The following is an 18,444-nucleotide window of genomic DNA, read 5'->3' as shown; positions in this document are numbered from 1 at the left end:
ACAGGTGTCGAGCAACACTGCACAATATTTTAAGTGCCATAATTGCTAAGTGTAATAGGTTATTTCTGTCAGCCTTTGTTCTAAATTTTCAATTTTGTCATCAATCAGACCGTCTCAGTTTTTCTAATTAATGTTTTTACTTTAAAGTTGCATCGGGGGAAGGGAAGAAATAAAATCACTCATACATACACTCTGTGTGTGTGTGTAAACATTGCCCTTTTTTCTTCCTATTTTTATTTCTGCAATGCTTCTGTGAACTTCTAAGATCGCTTCTGATGCATGTTGTCATCTTGCTTTTCTATTTTGCAGTGCATTGCAGCTCCCTGTTCATTGATTAAGATGCTAATTTAGGAGAGTTAAAAAACTGCCCTGCACAGTCATGGTGTTGTTTCATTTTGTATTGAATCTGAAATGCATCTTTCCTATTGTTTGTTCTTATCCAAAGCATGCTCATGTTACTGAATGCTTTTGAGGTGAGGTGATATAAAGAATAGGCACAAACAAAAGCGATGACTTACAATTTGTAGTTTTCTAGAGACTTTTTGTTCATGTGTGAGGATGGCTAACACTGTAATGAAAGCGTAAATGATGTTAGTTGCTCGCTTTGCTTTGCTTTGCAGCATCTGAGTTTTAATCCACATTTTGGTGCCGGGAGGCTACTCGGAGAAGGTGCCTCATCGTAGTGTGCTTCAGTGCATCGTCACTGCACAGGGGCATAAACTGGAAAAGGAGATCCTGGAGCGGGCAAAATTTTTGAGGCAATGTTTTGTAATGCTTATGTGGAGTTACTAACCGTGACGTGTAAGAACACGGCACCAGTTGCAGAACTGGCATCTGCACCCGAGTAACTATTTCTTCTCACTGTTTCAGGATCTCTGATTTTTTTTAGACAACTGTTACGGTATTGGTAAGGTGCTGTGGTCTCTAGTCTTATTTTGATAGCGATGTCACAGTTGTGAAAGAACCTGGTTAGACTATGTGATCAGATAATAATACTATTTAGCAATGTGCCATGATTTCATGAAGGAAAATAAGTGTCCTCTCTACAAACTGCTATGCATACCTACTTATGTGCATGTGTACACAGATAATTTTTTTTTTAATGAAAGGAAAAGCAGTACTTGAACACTTCTACTTGTTCTGTTAACCAAGTTTGGTGTTGAAAGCGTTACCACTGGCAAATTGTATCTTGGGACATCTCCTGAAACAGATATTAATGATGTGAAATGTTAAAGGATCTAAAATGCAAAACTAGTAATTTTTTTAACAGTCAACACATTTATAATGGTACTTTCCAATCTGAGGATCGCATAGCATTTTAAGATCCAGTCTTATAAATAGTGTTTTGCTTATGTTGCTCAATGAAAGCCATTAGTCATTGTGCAGAAGAAAGCAAAATGAGAAGATGAACACATACATAGGGAGGGGAGGAGCATTTTTCATCCAATAATTATTGCAATTGCTGCAGTTAATGTAAATATACTCATGCTCATTGTAGCACAGAGCTCAGTATGGGCTGACAGACCCAAGTATACACCTGGGTTCTTGGATACGTTTTGATCTGGCGCGGAATTTTGTGCTGCCAGATAAAAGTTCAGTGCATGTGAGCTTCTGTCACAAAAGCAATTTTAGGGTGATTGTTTTGCATTCCTCTATATCTGAGGTAAAAACATTATTCAAATGTTAAAATGTCATTATATAAACCTATTTTATGTCATTTTTCCTCCTTGAATTCTTGTGTTTGTTTCTGACTGCCCTATATTTCAAAGAAGTGACAAGAGAAACACGATGATGTTTAGAAAACATGATTAGGATGAGGAGTGGAAAGCTTTCCTTATTAAGAGAAATGGAAAAGTTTGTGACTTGTTTGGAAAGAAGGCAAATAAACAGAAAGGAGTTCTAGGGGTGCATAAAGATATACAGTACTGATTTTGAGAATACAAAGCAGGTGTTCCTCTTGCCATAATACATTGTTATTTACTGAAATTGCAAGGCAAGAAATGTAAAACTAAAGTCATATAAATTTGTATTGCACTGCGTAATCAGCATGTGAAACTCATTACCGCTGAAAATCGCTGAGACCAAGAGAGTAATAGGTTGTGTGTTTTTGGTTTTTTGTTTTTGTTTTTGTTTTTTTTACTAAGGATCAGATGTTTATTTAATAAAGATGCAGACATTGTTTGTCTTCAAATTAGTCACAGTTATAAAAGACAATGGGTTTCAGGGTTATTACTAGTTGGCAATGGAATAGGAAGCAGCTATCATTATGGGAGAATTATTCTAAAACAGTCCATCAAAACATTTCTTGAAGTATTTAATACCACCCTTTGTCAGAAGAAAGACCGTGGGACGGTGGGAACACTGGGCTGATCTGGTAGCAGTTCCTGTGTTCCCCTGCATTACTATAGATAGTCCAAGTGCATTTGGAGCAGACTATTTCAGAGCAAAATATACCATGTATTAAAATAACTTAGTGGGGTTGCAGTATGTCGAAGGACCATTTCATCCACTGTGGAAAATAGTTATCTTGGCTGGGTGGAAAACTCTGCACAGGGCCATAGATGGCAGGAAAATTTTTGCAGGTGTATTAGGGTAAAATTGTACTTTCAGGAATTGCAGAGGCATCTGAAATAGCTGTTGTGGATAGATCAGCCACCAGGATTTAATGTTCAGTCTTAAAGACACTTGTGTAGTGAGCTGCATGAACTCCCTATTTATCTGCCTTGGAAGGAGGAAGGGCTGAGTCAAGCCTGCTGGAATTCAAAGTTAAGCTCTCCGATGTGCTGGGCATCAAAAGTATTGCTTAGATTAGTGGGCTACCTCTTGCAGTTTAGCATCACTTAGAGCGTGTGCTGAATTCTTTCTATTATGTAGGCTACTGGGGGCATTCAGCACATATAGCCCTATAATTAGTCCTTCTAAAAGAAAGCACTTTCCTGTCACTGCTAATACACTGATCTTAATGTGTAATGGTGCAGTGTATCTGTTGTTATTATATTACTACTGACATAATATGCACTGGCTTGTAAAAATAATACAGGGTTTGTAGAGATTGCACAGTGGTCTGTAGTTTTGACTGATTCCTTCTGATGTTTAAAAATAAGAACTGTGTAAATGCAAATTTATTATTTTCAAAAACATCACCCTCTCCCCAAAGCCTAGGAAACAGGATGCAGCTGTTGCTTTTTGATTTGAATCGCAGTCAATTAATGTTAATGATTGGTAAATTTGAATCAGTCTCATGATTTGAATAAAAGATTAGTCTAATTTTTTATTTTCATGTGTACATGATAGCAATTAAATGCTGTTGCTTGTGTAATTCGTTGCTATATTCTATGACGTTAAGCAACTGGAATATTTGACCTTTGCTACAGCAAATGATCAAAGATAAGTGCAGCCAAATTACATAAGAAAGTTAAATTTGAATATTTTACCAGCTTTCTCTTCAATTTCAATAATTTATTGCAGATGCACAACTTAAGTACTGTACTTTCATACATCTGTCTTTCCCTCACTGTTGATTGGTTCATGAACAGTTGTTATTTATTATTTATTTTGAAAGCTTTTCTCAGAAACCCCAGGAGATGAATCTTGTATCCATTCCTTAAGGCAAGTAGTAATATCAAACACTGTAATAATAATAATAATAATAATAATAATAAAGCAATAGTGTGTTGAGCAAAGAGAAAAAGCAAGTTATAGATTGCATGTTTTTACTGACTAAATCATGATTTTTAAAATCTCTCTAGAACATAATGTTCTAATGATTTTATTTTAGAAGGTGAATTAATAGGCACAGAGATAAAGTCTGAAAAAAGGTCAATGACAGCACAAATTACTCAACTGGTGTCTCAGTCCATTCAGTAGTATGTTTTGGCAGTGGGATCTCAAAGCCCATTATTCACTTCTCCACAGTAAGATGGACAGCCACATTTCACATTAAGTGGGTGATAGTGTTTTTCATACTTCAGATGTTTGTCTGCTGGAAATTCGACTTTGATCTCTGGGAGTTTGGATACAGTTGCTTCTGCTCTGGGCAGAATTTAATAGAGCCTCATGAAACAACAACAAGTCTACTAGGCTGAATAAAATCAGCACAAATTTATTTTGCATGTTCTGAGACTTTCTTACCCCTGTTTCCTACCTACTTTCTCTGCTTGGCTCACTCACTCAGGCATTGATCAGTATTGAATGTTAGGCTCATCTTCCTCTCTCATAACTATTGTGTCCCAGCCTTACTATTGTCCTGTTTCTTTATGAAGTTCTTAATTTTTCATTAAGAAAAAAGAAAAAAGGTAAAACAAGCCTTTACGTATTGGATGCAACTTAGACCTGCTGTGATTTATGATGATGACTGAGTTAAGTGAATTCGCCTTTGTTTCTGACTTCAGTTCCGTTTTGCTGGGCTTATGCTTACAGGCAAAAAATCTCAGTTGTCTTGCTAGGTTTTCTGAACTCCACTGGCATTTTCAGAAGAAAATGCTTTAAAATTAGTGAATCCAGAGACTTGATATCAATATTACTGAGTTAGCTATTTGATTTTTTTGTTACCGGAAAGGTAAAACATCACCACTGTTCCAGCAAATGTTCTCTGCTTCCCTCCACCTGCAGTGTTCCTGCTCCTTTTCCAAAGTACTGACAGCTCCTTTTCTCCTTGTCTTCTGGTCTTTTCATCTATTTCATCCTTTTCTCTTTACATATGAGCCAAACTCTATACAGGTAGATGGTTGCTGCTGGTGCCGCTTTTAAGCTAACACAGTTCTCCTTCCTACCTTGTGGCAGTGACCCCTTTTCTTATCGTAGGGCTGTGGTAAGAAGTCGGAAGTGGAAGAAATGGTATCCATTTAGAGGCGGGGAAATGTCTGGTTTTGTATAGCTGCAACTCTAGAGGTGTGTAGGCATGATAGTTTTGTCACAAGTGGTGGTCCAAATACGCATCTGAGCTCAAACATAAAAAACAAAGTACTGGCCTATTCAGACAAGATAGCTACTCTTGAAAAATTTGCTAAAAATGTCAACATTTAGCTCAGAATGATATAATAGACAATGCTAAAGGAAAAATAATCTGAGTGCTATTCTAGCAAAAAATTAACACTTGAAAGTTAATGCGTTCAGAACGGTCATTAGCACGCCATCTATGATTCAAAGCAAGGTAATACTACTTGGAGCTGCCTTCATTTGGGACTTACACCACATATTCTCTTAGCAGCAGTTGCTTACTGCTACATTTCTAGTGTTACATTAGCAGTAAAAGAATAAATGTGGAAAATGTGGGCCTCCTGCTGAATGAGGTGGGTGATTTAATGACTTAGGGCACAAATAATAAGGCTAAGGATACTCAGTGCCTTTGTGTAGGTCCTCACTGACCAGGTCTCCCAGGCTTTTGCTCCTAGAAATGGTTTCAAGGAATAGAGAAACTACCATTAGTGGAAGAGGACTGAGCCAGAGATCAGCTTTGAAAAGTCATGAAGATTGAGGGAGGTCCCTGATGACTGAAGAAAGGCCAGTGTTGCCCCCATCTTCGAAAGGGCAAGAAGGATGGCCCAGGGAATTACAGGTAGATCAGCTTCCCTTTAGTTCTTGGGAAGGCTGTAGAGCAAGTCATCTTGGTGGTGATTGGGAATAGCCAGAAGGGATTTGCCAAGAGTAAATCATATCTGACCAACCTGACTGCCTTCTGTGATTAAATGACTAGATATGTGGATGAGGGGAGAGCAGTGGGTGTCATCTAGTTTGACAGTAGAAAGTATTTTGACACTTTTCCCAGAGCATCCGTTTTTCCAAGTTGGGGTATTACATTCCAGATGGAAAAACTACTAGATGGGTGAAAAACTGGCTGGATCACTGGGTTCAAAGGGTGATAGCTGATGGCTTATACTCTACCTGGAGGCTTGTTCTGAGCAGAGGACCACAAGGGTCTATACTGGAACCTGTCCTGCTTAAAATCTTATCAATGATCCGAAGGAGGAGATGGAGTGCACTCTCAGTATTTTACAGATGACTCCAAGCTAGACTGTGCAGTTTGTACACACGAGGGCAGGACTGTCATCCAGAGGGACCTAGGCAGGCAGGAGGAACAGGCTGACATGAAATTCAACAAAGAAAAATGCAAAATCCTGCACCTGAGGTGGTTAAATGCCCTGCATTGATACGGACTGGGGACTGGCTAGCTGGGTAGCAGCTCTGCTGCTGAAGACCTGGGGGTCCTGGTTGACAGTAGGCTAGATGTGAGAAAGCAGCCTGTCCCCGAGCAGAGTCGGCAGAAGACCATGTCCGAGCTTTATCCATCCTCCTTGGAACAATGCCTTGCAGCTCTGAAGGCTCAAACCACATCTGGTGAAGTTGGCTGCTGCTGGACTTTGCACTGGCACGGCTGAGAAGTGCTCACGCCTGGCTTTTTGCTGTCTCACCCATGGGAATGATCGACTGCATTGTAATGAGCAGCTGAAGCTGATAACATTGTAAAACATGTTGCTCAAATATATCTGGGGGTTTAGAGATGGACAAAACAATGTGAAATGTGGACTTGGTTAGTAGTTTATAGTGGTATAATTGATAGGCTTTTAATGCAAACAGCTTAAACAATTAAAGTAAAAATAATCAATATTAAATGATAGTTGCTGTCAACCCTGTATATAGCTATTTTGTATCTGTGCTTGATGGATATGTATTCGTATGTAGGTTGCACTAGATATTTTCTGACTATGAAATTGCAGCAGCAGGTTGTGAAACATGTATGAAATTAAAATTTTGAATGCATAGAGGGCTTAAAAATACAGATGGCAGTGGAGGCTTTGCTATGCGGGACTATGATGTGCATTTCCAAATAGCTGGAAAAGCTCATCAGACCTTGCAAGTATGAGAAAAAAAGAAGAATCCTTAAACTGCTTTAAAGTCTAAGCAAATCTTTTTTCCTTCCTTTCCTCAGTGGTGGATTTCCCCTTACTCTGGGCTGAGAGCTGTTTAAAAGGAAGAACTTCAAGTTCTAACTTTTAAGTTTGGCACCATTTTTAGCATGTTTACATGTTATTTAAATCTATCCTTTTCGGGGCCAGTGTGGGCAGGATGGATTCTGACAAAGAAAAGAGTGTGAAATGCTTGAAGAAAGGAGATGGGCCAAGTGCCCAAGAATAGTTCTTACCCTTTTTTTCTGCAAATAGAAACCTCTTCCTAGCTAGGAAAATCAGGATTTGGTTCAGCTGTTGGTATGAATGTGTAGCTTATAAAAATGAAGCATTTGTCATTGGTCTTGCCTTTCCTGTTTTGTTTCCTTACTGCACTTTGATGTAGAGTAACAAGATCGCAACTGAGAAAGCAAATGAAGAGAAAGTTGGGGACTCTGTCTCAGCAATAGAGTTTCCTTGAGATGTATAACTTATCTATACACCTCAGCTTTATGTTTCTCAGTAAAAACAAATAAAATAACAATGTGTACCAAGTGGGCTGGGGGTGAGCTTTGTGTTAGGACTGAGTAATAGATCTCATAATAAGATGCATGTGAAGGACAAAGTCATGGCTAATGAGATTCCTTTCACTATAATGTTTTAATACATGCTGTTTATAATGCATTATCAACTGTTTTTGCTGTTTTTTTTTGTAAACAGATGAAATTCATGCCTCTTCCTACACTGGTATTTACTCTGTAATAGATATATGGAAATCTACATCTTATGGTTGTCACTAGGATGTTCACCAGGGCAATTCCAAGTTTTCAGGATATATTAGGAAAAGGATATTAATTCTATTTATAGACACTTGTATTCATAATGGAAAATAAATATTTGTTCTTCAACACATGGAAGGACATGAGTTACCATTACTGTTCAGTTTGATAAAGGCAGTGATGTGTTCTCTGCTCCGGTTGTTTTAGTGCACTGTCAGAGACCTCTGTCAGACTGGTTAGTATGGCACTATGTAAGGGGAAAAAAATTATGGTATGATTAATGTGATTGTACTATTTAAACATATTCTCCTTCCCACTAAAAGTTGTAGTGTTCTTTATTTGTACTGAATCTCATTTGGGGTAACGTGCATCTTTTTATCACAAGTTAAAACTAGGAAAAGAAATTTAATGGCTTCATTGGAGATTTAAAGAAAAAAAGAGTCCAATTTTGTTCTCATTAACAGTTTTCAGTCTGACTCCTGAATGTGACCTGAGTAAATGTTTTGAGACAGTAGTATAAGATCTATATAAAAGTACTCTTAAAGGAAAACAAGCATTAATGTTCTGTGCCTTTTCTTACAGGAAATTAAAATGCATGACTGACAGTGAAACGGTTGCACCTGACTGGCCTTACTACAAAACCATTGATAGGATCTTATCCAAAGTGACAGACCACAGCGATGTGAAAATGCATGAAAATCAGCAGCCAGGTCCTTCTACATCACAGACAGAGGCCTCGCAGTCCCCATCGGCTAAGTCTACACCTCTGTACTTGCCATATAACCAGTTTACATATGAAGGAAGGGAAGAGTGCTTTGAAGATGAACATTCAGAGAGCTCATCCAGCTTACTTTCTTACAAGTTGAGGTAGCATCTAATTCTTTTTCATTTCTTATATTTCATGGAATGAACCAGATCTGCTCTGTGAAAGGAAGAATCTTTTCTCTCTGATGACTGTTGTAGCTTTTCTGTAAATCACAAGTGAGAAGTTCTCCAGTCTCAGCCATTCTGCTGAACTAGGGCACTTTCTTCCTTCACCAGAGACTGGAAGGGAGTAGGAAGACTGGGCAGAAAGTCATATATTATTGCCAAAATTCAGCATGCATGTCACTGATCACACGAGGCAGAGTATTTGTAATAGGAGTACAAGCATGTTCTAGTTAGGATAACAGTGCAATAAGAGATAAAACATACTGCTTAGATGTACTTTTGTCTTGATCTAGTCTTGCTTTTGGTAGTACTATTGAATTTCAGGAGTATGAGTATGAAATTTCCCTGGCTTCAGCTATTATTAAAATGGTGAAAAGATGCAAACTAAGTATTTCTGAGGACACTCAAACTATGGTACTCATGCAGTTTGAAAGTACATTGCAATCATTTTAAATATAATTGAGAATGTCACTTTTTCAAAGTAAATGCTAATTTGAGATCGCAAATTTGTGTTTCCTTTTTTGATAAGATCGTAATTCTCTGGGAGGCACAATTTTAACAAAAGGCAGGGTTGTATAGTTGATGCAAAATTTAGACTTTACTGGTCTCATTTTTCATCCAGAGTGCTGTAGAAATGACTTGATTACAGTTTTCTGGCAGGAAAAAAAAAAAGTTGATCTTCGAGATCCCTATCATGGGTCTATGAGGCTTTAACTGTAACAGTAAAATGATCTGTCAGTCATGCAACAGAGAAGCTGTAGAGCTGGAAGAAGAACTGATCAAACAAGTTTGGATTATTGATTTCCAGGCCTACTTTTGGATGAGTAAAACCAGGATAAATTAATTCAATGATTCAAGGAAATGGTATCTGAATAGCTGATAATTTTAAAAACACACTTTTTTGCATATTTTTGGTACCTCAGTATATATTCTTGTGAATAGTTCTTGAACTATAACAGCCTTTTTGTTCATAAGCAACAATGTTCTCAACCATAGGACATATTAAGTAGTTGATATGTAATCTATCTTGATTTAGAATCTGTAAACTCCAAGATCACATTTCTTATACAAGGACCATTTTTTTCCCCAAATCAGAATTTTATTTCTGATAACATTATTTAATATTTAATTTAAAGGTCACTTTTCTGTAAACATTAGGTATATTTATTCACTAGACCATTTGGTAACATAATGCAATTTTTAAAAGTAAGTTACCTCAGCTTAGGGACAACTCTAGGCCAACACTTGGTTTTGGTGAGTAGGAGGGGAGGAGAGAGGTCTCCACTCTAGGTTTCACTACAAGGTGTAGACAGTCCATCACAGAAGTCAAGCTAATCAACCACAAATGTGTATCCAACTGAAAATGTGTGTCCATTGTGTTTATTGTTTGCATGTTTACTCCCACTCTCATGTAGATGCTCTCATCTATAGGTAAAGTGGGCTTAAACCACTCTAACTGAATTCCTCCATAGTGATAAGGTCTGAAATTTTAGGCTATAATGAGTTTTAGCTAACTTCATGTTCAGGGATTTCTACTTCATCCAAGGTAATTACCTAACCTATTTCAGTCAAAAGTATTTGAACTTTACTTGGCCGGTTTGGAAACTTCTGACCATTTAAATCTACGCTTTAATGGCACAGACTGGCTTTGAACAGGCTGCAAGTCCATATGGCAGGTAATGACGTGCTGTCCTTGCCGTAGCTCAGGCCGCAGCAGTGCTGTTGTCCAGTAAGGATGGCTGTGAAACTAGGTTTGTGACGGGAAGGGAAAGGCAGGTCAGCTATTTGCACAGTAGGGCCTCTGTAATACGTTGCTCCCCAGCTACTAATGCAGCCATGCTCTGCCCATATTTTTGTTTACTATGGTTAGGAAAGAATTTTGTACAATTGTGCATCTCATTTAACTGCAAGATATGTTCATATTCATCAGTTCAAATGCAGTTGTGTATTTGTGTTAAAAAAGGAAAAAAAAGTGATCTGGTGATCTATAGCCACCACTAGAGAGATTAATATAACATATCAGGTGAGTGACATGAAACAATTAAAAATGTGCAGATACTTGTGACATTAATGGGGCCTGTATCTGGAAGGAGGAAAAGAGGGGTGTTACAATAGTCATAGTGGGTCTTGAAAAGCTTGTACAGCTTTGATTTGTTTAGTTCAGCTGGATGAAACAGAAAAGTGTAGGGAATTCTTTTTTTCACCAGAATGAAATACAGCACTTGCTAATGATATCAGATGGGCTGAAATCACTTATAGCTGCCATGATAAGACAGGAAAGATATTTCTTTTAGAGGTTACTAATGGAATTACAAGTTGAGAAGCAATTTTCAGCTTAAGCAATTAGTGTGTTGTACCATGTATCAGAAACACTTTGAAATAACCAACTAGAGAGAAAAGAATCGGCATACAAAATTTAGGTCCATCTTGGGTTTTTGTAAATGCCTTGTCTCTAGAAACTGCATGGATAGTCCAATAGGCTAAAAAAAGACCTAAAGACAATACTGGGATTTTGAACTGAAAAAAACATTTCAGATCCCCAGTTTCCCCCTCAATTTTTGTATTTTACAACTATATGTAAAACATGTATTTTGAAAAACATACACATATATCTATTTATAAAATATAGTATATTTTGCAACTGTATATTCCTTATTTTTCTGTGAAATAGATTATACATAGATCAGTCAAATATACACGATTTTTTTTCCCAGTAGTAAAAATCATGATGTTATGGCAACAATAGGTCAGTGAAAAAACTCAGTATGTGTGTGCATGTGTGTGTGTGTATATATATGTTTTTTTTTAGAGTCAGATTTAAACTTCTGAAAATCTTACTCTTGTCCCTTTAAACACTTGAACTTTTGAGTGTAAGCTTTGTATTTTCCACTGTATCCCTGAATGTAGCAGGAGGCTACATAGTCACATAAGTTACAACATAAATGATTGGATTCAATGTTTAGTTTCATGATAGAGAAAGATGTCAAGATTTATACTTTAATCAATACATACATACTTTCAAGCTAAAAATAGTTGAAACTAGGTTTCTTTGCATTTTACTTGAAGTTTGAGTTTGGGAGTTTCTTGCGAAAACCTTACAGTTTTCTAGTTAATGATAGTACAGTTAACATAGGATTAAATTAATTTTTTTGTTGCAATTTCCAGATGAGAAAAACATTTGGAATCCTTGTTTCCCTTTAATGGGGCATCTGCTCTTAGTTCAGTATTGTACTAACACTGCTCTTGGGCTTCAACAAAGCTTGCATTGTATTGCAATGCCCATAAAACATGTGACAATAATAGAATTATTGTCAGTAATATAATACTATGTGATGGAGTCTTGTACTGCAGCTTAAAAAAAAATTTAAACCAAAATTTCTAGCAACACTATACCTGACTTTTTATTTAATTGAAAGCATGTTTTTTTCCCCACCATGTGCACTAATTTATAATCTTGTTTTTTATTGTCAAAGTAGTAACAGAACTCGTATATGTGGTTCAGATCTTATCTGTTCTGCCATTGCTATCATACTGAAAACTTGGACAAAAAGTTACATTCGTAGATTGATAAACTATAGTAAAGACCACAATATCATCTAGTCTGACATCCTGTTAAACACCATCCATGTATTGAATCCAATTCCTCTGATGCGGAGCACAGAAATTTTATTTCTATGACATGGTATTGAGATGAACATAGTTTACCAGAAGATCCAGATTGCTCTGGTTCTCAGTCCTCACACTCTAAAGATATTTGTGTCATCTCTAATATTTATTTATTTACTTATTTCTGGACCATTGTTGATTCTTTTTCCTAAAGATACAGGTTATGGAGGTCTACTCAGATTTGTACGTAACTACAAAAGCACAAACATGCCAGATAAGTGGTTAGCAGTTGAGAGCCATTAACTGCAGAAACTGACAGTGCTGGAGACCCATTTGACATAAAGGAGTCAGAAAGGAAAAATTGTTAGTATGGTTTTGTGGAGGTAAAGCATTTGGTAAATGGATTACTCTTTATATTTAACTCCTGTTTCATTAATTGTTCACACACATCCCTGAAATATGAGCCTTACTTGGTGAGTTGTAGGTAATCAACTGAGGAACTTTTTAATTGAATAGTGAATTAAATTCATCTATCTTACATAGGTAGACAGCACATGCATTTGAGACCGAAGGCATTTTGCGTAATAGTATCTGGAGGTTTTGCTTTGTTCCACATGGTCCCAGCACACACTATCAATGCTATTCAGCCTCCCGGGTGAGGTGGAATGTGTTTTTCTCTTAGTTTTCTTCCCTGTTTTGGACCTTTGTGTGGATAGGGCTTTCCAAGGTTCTGCTTGGAACACAGTCCCAATGGCAAAGCTCTTCCGTGCTTTCTTTGCTTGTGTGCTCAGGGAAACTTCAGTGCCAGTTCTCTTGGAGACTCTTTGTTGTAGACACTGGACTCCCGAGAGTACCAGCAGATTGTCTTTAAGGTCCTGGATTTCCTAGACCTCTCTTTCCTCCAGACCTCCAAAATCTACCCTCAGAGACTGGGCTTTGCAAAGAGTGGAGATGCTTCTTTCACAGAGGGTGTGGATGTGCTCTCGCAGGATCTATTGCACCCCTCATCATTACAGAGGTGTTGGCTGTGCAGGAATGCAATGCAGAAAATCAGCAACAGGAATCAATTGGTGTTTGCTACAGCAGACATTGATCATCTCTTATGCTGGTGCCTAGAGACTGCCAAACTGGAAGTAGTCCTGGCTGAAACTGTTTCAGGATGTTGATACCGGTGGGATGCTCAGTGCTGAATCTTGTGTGCCGTATTCCTAGCCCTGCTTCCCTCTAGCCTCTCTGCTATAAAAAGATACTGACACTGGAGAACGCTCTCTGGCCCTACCTAGGAGACTTCCAACTTGTCAAGAAAGATGGCTCAGTATCTTAGGAAGCACTTCAAGATTCAAGTGACTCCTTCAGGAATTATTGGACGTTTTGCATCATTCCATGTTCCTGAGGGCTCTTTACTTGTACATTAGGTTCTTTAGATTCTTCTTTCCTTCTTTCGTAGACCCTTCTCAAGAGGTCTCCTTCAAGAGCTATCTCACGAGAAGTGAGGACTGTAAATTCCAGGTCTTTACTACAGATTTGTGTGTGATCACTGAAACCCTCTCGTTGATGACCACTGTGGGTGCAGAAAAAGTGAGGTTGGGAGCACACCAAAGACAGGGATGTCTGAAAACATTATTTCTTTTCAGTGAAGGCTGGCTAATTACCAAACTGTGTTTGTTAACTATAAACAGAAACAGTGAGTATTTAGGAGACCTTAAAGAATACTTGAACCCTGGTTTTTGGGGGGACTTCTCTGTGCTATGGTTGACACTCAGTTTTAAGGAAGCACTTGTCAGTGGGTACTTCCTCAGTATCAGCAGACTGCAGATACCACCGATATGGCTTCCCAGGTAGCTGTTATTGCCATCAGACATTTTGCCTCTCTCTCCTCTCTGGAGCTGTCCAAGACAGTTGTTGTGTTGGACACACTGTTATATATGTAATAGCTTTTGATGGGCCACATCTTTTTAATTGAAAAACAGGTAACATCTTGCATTCCTGTATGGATTCTATGACAAACCTTCAATCAGTTATTTTTTCCTCTCTGAAAAATAAGGCTCCTTTTAGATCTTTCAATCCAAATTGCTCCATTTCCTTTTTCTGCACTTCTTTCTGTCCTGATCGAAATAAAAAAGTGGCAGCCACACTTACCAAGACAGCTCATACAATACTCAGTGCAGCTCAGTATTCTTGACATGCCCCAGATTTTCTCTCTCATTCCTTGTTAAGGACCATTCTCACCAAGGCTTACTCTGAAAAGATGTCCTTGTTGCCCTAGGTCCCAGTGCTCACCAGTTCAGACAGACAGGTTTTACCACAGCTGCTTTCTAGTACTGAAGTTACATTCAGAGGGCAGAGGATGGAGATTTGCCTAGTTTCTGGTAATTAGATCCTCTATGCAGATAGATCCTCTATCAAAAGGTGACTTTGGCTGAAATGATGCCATCATTTCCAAAAACAGATTGGTTTGTTGCTCTGTCTCCTAGCATATATGCTGTTCTTACCAGTGTTGAGTGGAGTGACAGGAACCTTTGGAATAAGCAGATCTTGTGTTGTCTTTAGACTGCTGTAGACCTTTTCCACTTGGTCAGCGTCTTTGAGAATGACATTTCAAGTAATTCTGGCCCTTTGAATTAATGAGGCAAAGCTGAATTTGATGTCAGACAAGACCCATTTTTTGCAGGATGTCCAGCTATGATAATCTCATTGACCAGCTGAAGGCTTGGGCCACAGTTTAGGCAAAGAGCAACATGTATTTTTTTGACACACATCTTTGATGCCCAAAATCAAGCATGATGTATTGGATCTGCAAAGGTGAGCTCACTTCATACACCTTCCCAAGTTTAGTTTAACAAGAATAAAGATGATTTTTCCTTTCTCTTAGAATCACCATAACACTGTACTGATGAAAAGCCCTTTGAAATGTAGAAGTAGCTTTGCATACTTGGATAACTTGAAAGCCAATGGTCTTTGGTCACCATGTCCATGTACATTTGTAAAGAAAGTATTGTTCTTTCTTACCCATGTGCAAGGGCACATCATGTTCAAATGACTAGACAGTATTCAGAAAGTTTCCCTCAAGACTATTCTAAGGTTTTTCTCTCCAAGATTTTAATAGCATTTAATTTGATCCACATGTTCCTTTTCATAGACCTCACCCGTTTATGGTTATTGCACACTTGAATGTCAAAAGAACTGTGTCTTCTCATTATATTTGCAGCATTAAGTCTTTTAGGTGCTTAGGATTGTTTATTCCTCTTGTTGAGAGATCAGAATGTCACAGTCACTGTTGCACAAAGCAACCGAAGCCTACCAAGTAGGATAAGGTGCATGAAATTATGACACAAATCTGCCACAACTGAGTGGCATCGCTCCACACTCACCTTCTTCAAATTAATAAAAACACATTCCTCAAGAGTTCAGGTTATGCTGATGTCCTCATTCAAGGGTGTTCTGACATATGCATGGTGTTGACCTGGCACACTACTCACAATTGTGTTGTCTTGTTATTGCATTTTATCCAGAGAGGATGCTGCATTTGGCAGAACATGGCTGAGATCACAGTTTGCCTGGAGGGACTTTGAGACCCATCACTAGATACCTCTGATCTTGGGGTCTCCATTTTGAAGTTACTAAAACAATGAACGAACACATGGATTGTCACTCTTGAGTTAGAAAAACAAAGTATCTATCTGTAACTGGAGGCTTTTTTAGATGTGTAGTTCACATGCATATTTGCTTGCTACCTGCTGTTCCTCCTCCTTCACAGTCTAGCACACTTCTTTCTTAGATTACAACTTAAGAGAAACGGATCTTGTGTGTGTGTGTGTGTGTGTGTGTGTGTGTGTTCTGACCTGCATGTTTTGTGTCAGTAAGCAATGAGCAGGTGTGTCAATGGATTCTGCTGCAGTAAAAAGCCTGTGGTCCTGAGTTCATGTGTTGCACAGTCACCCCAAGTTAGGATGGCCATGTGAACTATACAACTTGAGAGCACTCACCAGCTTCTCTAAAAATGAGAAGGTGATAGATGTAGTATTCTGTATTTCTGGTAGCAGCTCTTAAACTGCCACCCCAAAATATCTGTAAAACCAAATATGACATGTGATCAACCTGTGGCCTATATGATAAAAGGGAACCTTGCAAGCAGTATCCTGCTCAACCTGTATCTAGTTTATAATGCTTTGTGTTGTAGTATATAAATAAGTGGTTGGTGCAACTGCCTTGCCTCAGTTTAAGGGCAAATTCTAAGACTAGTATGCCATAGTGAGATCAGCCTCCCTGGTGCGATGCTTTAAAAAAAATATAGTAATTGGAATAAATATAATGGCTAGATAAGCAAAAGGTCTCTCACAATACAGCTTTTAAACTTGATGTGTAAGAAATGTCAAAATAAAAAGAAAACACTATGCCTTGTACTCTGCAGGAAAAATTCTTATTAAAAACAATGACATTAAATTTTTTTTACAGTCAGTAACACTATACAATACTATAGTAAATACTTATTTTTTGGCATGAACTTGAGATATAATTTATTGGAAGATTCATTTTTTTTAAAACCAGCCTTAGTTATAACTTGTTTTAGGTCCTAACTTTTTTTTTTGTAAATGTGAGTTTAATGGATAACAAATATTCGTGTTTCAGAGCTGAAGAAAGACCAGTTAAGAAAAGAAAAATGCAAAGCTGCAGCTTCCAAAAGAAGAAGCTAAAAATAATGGAGGCTATGTTGGAAGAACAAAAGAAGTTAAGTAGAGCTATGGAAGAAACCTGTAGAGAAGTGCGCAGGATTCTGGATCAGCAAAACATCATTCAAGTTCAAAGCTTACAGCTACAGGAGAGAATGATGAATCTACTGGAGAAAATGATCTCCAAATCTAATGTTTAGTTTCCTTTGTGAATGCCTCTGAGATTATTAGTGATACTATAGACATCCCTTTATTGCACACCTTATGTGTGTCTATTGCCCTATTCCCAGGTTTTCCATGGAAATTAAAATCTTAGTGTAATCATAGTTAAGCAAAGAGAAGAAAGAGATAATGCAGGGTGTGAGCTATTCAGTATGAGAAAACTAGTGCAATAAATGCCTAAGTTGAAGTATTTTTATACAAAAGGTTAAGGGATGAATAGCTCTGGGAACTTTTTTCAGTACTATTTATGCCTAGGTCAGGTGTTGTTTTACAAACAGCAGTGTTGTATGTTGTTTCACATCAAGGACTGCAGCCTGACCTGTTGTAGGAGAACAAAGCACTGTATTTCTAAACATGCTAATTGCATCTTGACTTTGCTGAAGAGTAAACCCTGTTTTGAAACATATGCAGTGATTGTACAAGTGACCTTTGGTTCTTGTGAAGAGCTACTTGGGACCATGAGATGCATCAATTTAAACTCCATGCCTGATATGAATAGTACTCTACTATGGTAAAAAAACACTTTTGATAATAATAACAATAAAAAAACCCAAACCAACCTTATTATATACTGAATACTAAAATGTATAGAAGATACTTGAAGTTGCTTTTGATATTAAATGTATAATTTTTTTCATTATTAACTGGAATCTGTTGACTTAATGAACAACCAGCAATGAAAACTCATTTATTCTCTATCACAAAAGAAAAATATTGTAATGTGTGTATATACTTATATATATATATATATATGTATATATATATCAAATGAAATAAAGAAAAAGAAGAAGCTTATTTATTATTGCTGGGCAGACAGTATGCTTTGGGACAATGCAAAATATGGGGAGAGATAACCAAGTTCAAAGTTTTAAAATTTTAATTGCAGTGTAAAGATTTCCTGTACTAATGGCTAAAATATATAGACAGAACTTATGAAGGATGTTCAACATCTCTATATATCAGTATTTGCTGATGGAACAACTTCAGTAGGCAAGTGGATGTTTTAAGGAGTGGTCAGTAAAGCAGATCAACATTGATATACCACAAGAGGGAGCTGAAGGCATAAAGGATTATATTTAAGTGGTTAAGATGAAGTACTACCACCTATTTGATTCTTTAATGAAATATGACATTGAAAGAACCTTTAACATAAATTCAGAAATTCATCAGCTGAATTTCATATACACCATTTCTTTTTGCTTACTCTTTGAAAAGCATATTTCTCCTGCTTTCACTGTATTTGCAAGATTGAGTGCCCAAGATTAAATTCAGATATAGAAGTGAAGAATTAATGTTAGTAGTAGGAACTCAGGCCATTTTCCATTCTCACCATTTTAAACAATGTCTCCTCTT

General features: G+C 37.5%; 1 protein-coding gene across 5 annotated transcripts in view; it reads left to right on the top strand.

Annotated features, from left to right (window-relative positions):
* The window catches only part of MSANTD1 (Myb/SANT DNA binding domain containing 1), a 46,130-nt gene extending 28,244 nt beyond the window's left edge, over positions 1 to 17,886 (top strand). For all 5 annotated transcript variants that reach the window (XM_026122074.2, XM_026122075.2, XM_026122077.2 and 2 more), the window contains 2 exons: positions 8,246 to 8,530; positions 16,829 to 17,886. In XM_026122074.2, coding sequence (XP_025977859.1) covers positions 8,246 to 8,530; positions 16,829 to 17,069 — 526 coding nt within the window. In that variant the 3' untranslated portion in view covers positions 17,070 to 17,886. The remainder of the gene's footprint in view (positions 1 to 8,245; positions 8,531 to 16,828) is intronic.
* Positions 17,887 to 18,444: the final 558 nt, after the last annotated feature.

Source organism: Dromaius novaehollandiae, chromosome 4 (genome assembly GCF_036370855.1).
Source record: "Dromaius novaehollandiae isolate bDroNov1 chromosome 4, bDroNov1.hap1, whole genome shotgun sequence".
NCBI lineage: Eukaryota > Metazoa > Chordata > Aves > Casuariiformes > Dromaiidae > Dromaius > Dromaius novaehollandiae.
The sequence above is the reverse complement of the archived record's forward strand: the minus strand, read 5'-3'. Positions and strand labels throughout refer to the sequence as shown.